The sequence below is a fragment of the Ranitomeya variabilis genome, chromosome 7 (assembly GCF_051348905.1).
Source record: "Ranitomeya variabilis isolate aRanVar5 chromosome 7, aRanVar5.hap1, whole genome shotgun sequence".
Classification (NCBI taxonomy): Eukaryota; Metazoa; Chordata; class Amphibia; order Anura; family Dendrobatidae; genus Ranitomeya; species Ranitomeya variabilis.
In genome coordinates, this window is record NC_135238.1 from 34,066,864 (window position 1) to 34,074,462 (window position 7,599).

General features: G+C 43.4%; 1 protein-coding gene across 1 annotated transcript in view; it reads left to right on the forward strand.

Annotated features, from left to right (window-relative positions):
- Positions 1-6,773, forward strand: part of MICALL2 (MICAL like 2) — a 43,880-nt gene extending 37,107 nt beyond the window's left edge. Inside the window, exons 14-18 of the mRNA XM_077274796.1 lie at positions 798-888; positions 1,094-1,167; positions 2,621-2,735; positions 5,122-5,171; positions 5,976-6,773. Coding sequence (XP_077130911.1) covers positions 798-888; positions 1,094-1,167; positions 2,621-2,735; positions 5,122-5,171; positions 5,976-6,076 — 431 coding nt within the window. The 3' untranslated portion in view covers positions 6,077-6,773. The remainder of the gene's footprint in view (positions 1-797; positions 889-1,093; positions 1,168-2,620; positions 2,736-5,121; positions 5,172-5,975) is intronic.
- Positions 6,774-7,599: the final 826 nt, after the last annotated feature.

Below are 7,599 nucleotides of genomic sequence, written 5' to 3' on the forward strand. Positions count from 1 at the left end.
CGTGGGCTGCCACTAGGGGGAGCTCACATTCAGTTCACTTCTAGCTGTATAATGTACATGTTGTTGGCTCCCCCTAGTGGTGACTTTGTGTCGAGAGAAAAATATACGGTAAGTTTTAAAATACAAAAATGGGAGATATGTAATGAATTAATGCAGATCTATAGGCGAACAATGCTGGGATCTTCACCGATCTAGAGAATGGGGTTTAGAAGGCAGCATGTCCTCTACAGACTCCATTGTCTGAGAATGTCCCATAAAGGAATAATAGTGATTTAAATTGCTGTGACTATTAAAAGTTCGGTTGAGGGGGAGTCTCCAGACACAATAATGAGATCCACAGGACCCCAATTTGGAGGTGACTTTGCAGCCATACACTTACTAAGGATATCTGGCTCCTTTTCTGCATAGACGATGGGGCCTTTAAAGAGGTTAAAGGGGTTGTTTAGTGAAAATGAGTTATCACCTATCTACAGGACATTGGTGTTGGGGGGTCACACTGCTGGGACCCCACTGATCGCCAAGATGGGGCACTTTTAAGCTAATGCAAGTGGAGCAGCTCCTCTCCATTCATCCTCTATGGGGCCGAGCTCAGCACTCGCAGTCCTATAGGGAATTAATAGAGCAGCAGTCGAGCATCCCGCTGCACCCTAATGGGGTAAATGTGGTCTGTTCTGTGCAGGTCGGACCCCCAGCGAGCTATGTTATCACCTCTCATGTGGATACATAAGAACATCATTCTTTATAGGGGGCATCCAGTGCATAGAAAGCCTAGTAATGTCCTCCCTTATGTCTTGTAGATGAATCGGAGGACTCGCTCATGGTGGACTGGTTCAAGCTCATCCATGAGAAGCAGCTTCTGCTGAGGCAGGAATCGGAGCTGAATTACATGTGAGTGCCGGATGCGTGACGTCCATAGTGATTTCCTCGTACCCGGTTCCATTGTCTCGTGCCCTGTGATGCCGATGAGAAGTTTTTCTGTTGGCAGACGCCAGGCTCGGCAAACAAGCACTGATTGAATGATAGTATCTCGGCCGCCTCTCAGCGTTTGCACGCGGCACACCGTCTCCTAATGGGTTTTGTCATTGTCTTCCAGATCCAAGCAGCAGGCTCTGGAGAGCGAACAGCAGGACGTGGAGACCGAGCTCCGCAACCTCATGAACAAGCCAGGTGAGACTAGGAAATTGCAAGTTACCCATAAGATTGCCCAAAGGTGTGTGAGTCACAGCGGTAAACTATTGTCAGACGGCCGGAGATAAGCGGGAAACCCCCGGGGACTAACGCTGATCTGTAGATAAGGCACACCATAGAAAGGAATGGTAAGGAGCGGCCCGTGGGGTTACTGGAGCTGAATGAATGGGTGTCGGGTCGCGTGTCCCACACCCGCTCCTATAATCAGCTGCTGTATGAATTACAAAAAAAAAGGACAGGGATCTGTCATATCCAGTCTGTGCATTCTATTTGTCCCTGTTATCAGCCCCAGGGCCCTTTACAAGAGCTGTATTTGTAGCCCTTCCTTTCCAGTAAGAGCGACATGTTAGTGTAAGGAGACTTATAGGCCATGCAATGCTTCTCTGGGAAATTAAATATGCGAATTGCCTCTTCAGAGAGGAAGAGGACTCTAGTTACACCTAAAAGTCAATATCGACCCTTTAATGAGCTTTGCCACATGACTTTGGATAAAAGCCAAACCAGAATCTCAATTTGCAGACACGGTGTTTTGAGGTATTGCCCCTCTTCAGTGCAAAGCATGAGCTCTGATTTTGCTGTGTGAGAGGCCTCTGACTTGGTTCTAAAGGATAACATTTCTCCTTGTGGAAAGTATCATTGCTGACATTCTAGGGTAAGGAGACTTCTAGGTCATGCAATGCTCTTCAAGAGAAGAGCTTCTAGAGGAGCCTTCTTATACTTTCATGTCACTCTGCACAAGGAAAAGCGTTACCGCTTAGACAGCAGTAATCGACCTCTCCTACAGCCAAATCAGATCTCATGCTTTGCACTGACGAGCGGTAAAGCCCCGAAACACATGTATGCAAATCCAAATCCTGGTTTGGAATTTATCCTAAGTCATGTGGCAAGGATCGTTAAAGGGTCAATAGTTTAGGATTGCTACCTCCAATAGGTGGCGCTAGTGATCGAGGCCTCTTCTTCTCTGCAAAGGCAATGTGCATATTTAGAGAAGCATTGCATGGCCTATAAGTCTCCTTACACTATCATGTAATAGGAGAAACATTAATCCTTAGGTCCCTTGAATAGTGTCATTCAAAACTACAACTTGTCCCTCAATAAAATAAGCCCTCTTTGTCTATGTGGACAGAAGAATTAAAAAAAATGTTTCTTGAAGGAGATGGGCGATACCTTCCGGAGTTATGAATATGTCCTTACCCTGCCCAGACATCGGTGTGTCAGACATGTCTTACAGCCGCTTAGCCCATTATACAATGCTATAAACGGGCATATTTGGCTACTGCGACCAAACCGGGAAAAATGGGTCATCTTTAGATTTTTGTCTCTTCTGATGTGGACGGCGTTCTGGCCAGACAGGATCTGCTCCTTCAGATGGTCCGTTGTCCGCTATAGTTGACCACGCGTATCATCGTCTATATACTGTACTTCTTTTCAGAACATCTGAAATCTGAGAGGGAAAAGGCCAAAGAGAAGGAACTCCTGGATAAGTATCTGATCATAGTCAACGACCGGAGTGAGATTGTTGAGTGCCTGGATGAAGACCGGATACGGTAAGAAAGATGTTCCCGTATCGTCACTTACAGAGCAGGTTGTTCAGGATTAGAGAAGTTTCGCTACTTCTTTTTTTAGAGACAGCGCCGCACTTGTGCAAAGGTTGTGCCGGGTATTGCTGCTTGGCTTCATGGAAGTCAATGGGTTCGAGCTGCATTACCACATACAACCTGCGGATAGGTGTGGTGCTGTTTCTGGAATGAATCGTCAATTTTTGTCTATTTCTTGACAATCCAGATAAAGTTAAACTAATATATAGCATGTTTTATAATACGTCCGTTCCCCATTATCTATAGAGAGCTCCATTCGCTTCAATGGCCAACCCGCCTATGAGAGTGAAGCTGGGGAAAGATGCAGCCTAAGGCCGTGTTCAGATCAGCGTATTTTATGGTCTGACTGCAATGCCTGGCCTGATTGCGGGACCCAAACTTACAGCAGTTCCAGTCGTGAGATCCACAGCTAGTCTGGGCATTTTGATCTGTTTTGGGGCTGTGAAATACGCCCATCTGAACCTGGCCTAAAGACCCCCAGTATATAATTTGGGGGAGGCTGTCTGACATCCTATCTGTATGGGGGCCCGAATCTCCCTCCAATAGATGATGATGGAGGAAAGAAGGATCAGGAATTCTGATGAGCGAGCACGCTCACCGCTCAAGCCTTAGTCCCCGCTCTAGCGCCATGCTTTAGTCCCTGCCCTATATGTTTTGCGGCAACACAAACATGCCTATGGCATTAGCGTGTATGACGGGCAATCCCAGCATGTTTATTGGCTGTCTAACAGCCGCGAAACATTCGGGGTGGGGACTCGGGCATGGCGTTCGAGCACCCTGATACATGATTGAGTGGCGAGCATGCTCACTCATCACTATTCGGGAATGTTAGATGGCAGCAAAAATATCGACATTGAAATTTGTCAGCGTCTTACTACCCTCTCTTTCCTGAACATATGCACTCTCAGATAAACCGAGCACACGTGTGTGTATAGTGTGTGTATATAGGGGATCATTGGGGAAAGGGCTGTCGACTGAAGCGTTTGGCCAACAACCATGGAAAGTGTATGGGCACCCAAAGGTCTGCAGAGGCGCTTACTGTCTTTTACCCAGGAACACCCCTAATTGCCCCTTTCCGTGATACAAGGTGGGCCATGTATATGGATACACCTAAATAAAATGGGAATGGCTGGTGATATCAAATTCCTGCTTGTGGCGCATTAGTATATGGGAGGGGGGAAACTTTTCAAGATGGGTGGTGACCATTGCGGCCATTTTGAAGTCAGCCGTTTTGGCTCAAACTTTATTTTTTCCACAAACAGGAAGTCGATATCACCACCCATTCCCATTTTGTTTAGGTGTATCCGTATACATGGCCCACACTGTAGTTGAGCACATACCCCACTATGCTTGTAGCATGTCCCACTTGATTATGCCATGAAAATCAGGATAGTTGTCAAGTATGCCATAGAGGTTGACCATACCAAGACAAGAACAAATTCGGCACTTCTCCTCTCCGTCCCACAATTCCCCCCCAAAAAAGGAATAACAAGTGATCACAGCCCCTTATCTACCTCAAACTGGTACTAATAGACCATCAGGTCGGCACATGCAAAAAAAAAAAAAACCAAAAAAGCGACATCTTGTCCCTTAAAAAAACAATTGGCGGAAGAATTAAATAAAAAATTATGGATTTTGGAAAAGAAGAAAAAAAAAAAAAGAAAAATTTGCTGGGAATGGGTTAATTTTTTCCCCTCTTTGATCCCTGGCTCTATACTCTCAATCCGTTTTTGATTTCTGCCCATTATTAATCGTAACTGTTTCCTCTTTCCTCACGGCTGTTATGTGCCAGTGTCGTTATAAACCAGTATAAGAACGTGACCAGTAAAACCAGTAACACCAGATACCTAAAAATAGTGAGGCGGGAGATATATGTACTAATGCTGATCCCGGCCCTACAGCTATTATAGATCACTTACGCTGATTTTGCTTGTGATTATAAGGGAATTGCACTTTTATCCTACTGGAGAAAATTAAAAATAAATAAATGAATGAAAATAAATGAAAAAAAAAAAAAAAAGATTTCAAAGATATAAAAGTGGTAGATAAAACAGAAAAAAAAAAAAAATTCTTAAACAGCGCCTCTCTGGTCCATAGGCGGTGTCTGGTATTGCAGCACAGCCTCATTCACCGTAGGCGCCATTTTTTTTGGAAAGCCCACTTATCCAGGTAGATCTGACCGGAAACTATGGCCTCTTTCGTACCATAGAGCACTATCATTGGGATATACTGTAGGTTCTGCACCCGGTAACCCTTTAGTGGCTGGTCAGCATCGGTCTGGAAGGATTTCGTATTCTTGCCCCCCCATTCTTACTCACAATTCCGTCTATTACAGGGAGAAGGAGGAGGATGAAATGATGGAAAATATGATCCGAAAACATTCTGGTAAGGTTATTAAACGCCTACAATAAGGTTCATATTTTCTTGAGTTTTCTTATTACAAGCGAAATATAAAGGGTTAATAGACACCAGCCTCCAATTTTAAGAATTTTGGAATGCTACATTCCGCTGGTTAACTCATTAATGACTGACCTTTTTTTCGATTTCCATTTTTACCTCTCTGATTTTCAGCAGCCGTAGTTATGTTTTTTAGCTGACGTGTCTGAACGTGGCTTTCTTTTACGTGGTACAAAGTGCATTACATTTTTAGCACTTTTTGGGGGGAGGGGGGGTACATGTGAATGACTGTGTTTTATATGTCATTTTATTTTTTCAAAACCGAAAATAAAAAATTAAATCTATGATACCAAGTGCAGTAAATTTACGGTGTTTGGTCGTTGTCATGTTAAAAGATTCTATCATTTTTTATTTTTTTTTTAAATCGCTCCATTCTAGACCATAGGTCGGGTCTGGGATTGCAGATCTGTTGCATTCAAGTGAATGAAACTGAGCTGCAATACCAGATACAGCCACGAGAAAAAAAAGTGGCGCTATTAAAAAAAAAAAAAAAAAAAAAACACACGCAAAAAATGGTTGCTTTTTAAAAATAAATAAATAATAAGCACCATAGCTATATATATGTGTGTGTGTGTGTGTGTGTGTGTGTGTGTGTGTGTGTGTGTGTGTGTGTGTGTATATATATATATATATATATATATATATATATATATATATATCTATATACATATATATATCTATATCCTTGATTTTGTGTTGTGCTTTCCATTAAACCTAAACCTGTGGTTCCAGATTCCCAGCAGAAGCAGCCCAGTCCAGAGCCGAACATCAAGAGGAGATCCAGGTTCAGCTTTTCCGGCTGGTTAAAGCCAAAAGATAAGAACAAAACTTAGGAGCGTCTTGAAGGACTTGCAGTAATCCGCCATATCTCGCACGACTTCACATGCTGACCTCATCCCCGGCGGTAGGACCAACGTCGGCCAATCTAATGCCACCATTAACTTTCTTCTCAGTCTCGGACATTAGTTATACGATCTGGCACTGTCATATTATATGGAAGAAATAAAGAACTGGGCTGGTTAGAAATTCTCAGTGTCACAGGATCTCGGCCCTCAGCCGGAGGTGGCGGTACTATACCAACGAGACTAGGTGAGTCCTGATGCGGACTGTCAGCTCCAGGCATTATTTATACCGCCCGCGCCATGACACTGCTGCAATCTGCACCTACTACCGGTCTACCAGGCTATACGTAGGGATCAATAATCCCCGTCATGAAGGGCCGGTGAACCATGTCCTACAGGTGTGAAGAGCCCAATCCCTGCTGATCCAGGTCCAAAGTGCCTATCGTCTTGCGCCCATGCGGAAAGTTTACACAGAGGACTACTAAAACTCTTCTCGGCAGTACTTGGCCGGCCCTTTGATGATTTATGTTATTTTTGTTTGTTTGCTTTTTTTGTGCATATTTTGACTTTTGGAAAAGGGGGTTAAAAAAAAGCTAACACTCCATTGTGTGCACTTGTATTTAATACGTTCCCATTTTGTAAGTACAGTTTTGAGATGTCCTGAATAAACGTATTGTTTATTATAGAAGGGGTCGTTGTACATTTGGTTGTAGGAGGTGGATGTGTGCTGGGCCCGTTTCCCTTGGGACCGAGGGGCTTCATGTCGTGTACTATAAATAACGTGAGGATGCAGATACAATAATTAAAAAGCACATTATATATAAGCAGGCTGAGAGCATGATAACTAAAATTCTCCCAAAATAATAAACCTATTTTAACCAAAGTGGAGAACTCCATCAATAGGATAAACAGCAAGAAAAATAGGAGTAACTGGAAAGCCACTAGAAGTCAAATGGAAAAAAAGTATTCTTTATTAATTCAAATACAAAACAAGCAATATGTCACCAAAAACAAATAAGGGAATGGAGGAAACAAACGGGTACGCAAAGGGAGGGCTGCAGGTCCACAATAGGACTTGGGAAACCAAAAAGAGAGTGGGCAGTCGTGTATATAGAAAGTCTAACTCAATATAATGTCACAAAACGCCTAGTTGCTGCCAAAACACATATTAGTGCAATGAGGTGAACGCCTAGCCATCGTCAGTCCGGACCAGAAGCAGCCTCCCCACCACCCCGACGCGCGTTTCACCTGCTCGCTTTATCAAAGCCCCCTCTTTCTGCTATTGCCTTATTTCTCTTTGTAGTAAATGATTACAGTGCAGACAGATGTGTATAGGAGACGTGACACCGTTCCAGATGCTCCCTCTGCCAGGTCCAGCAATGATGCCGACCAATGTCATTTTTATAGTGTAGCTAATCTCATTTCTACTTTTCATTATCTAATATAATCACTTAGCCATACAAATATGCTGATAATCCAAGAAAAGACCTTTTTTTCTCCATATTTCAGGACAA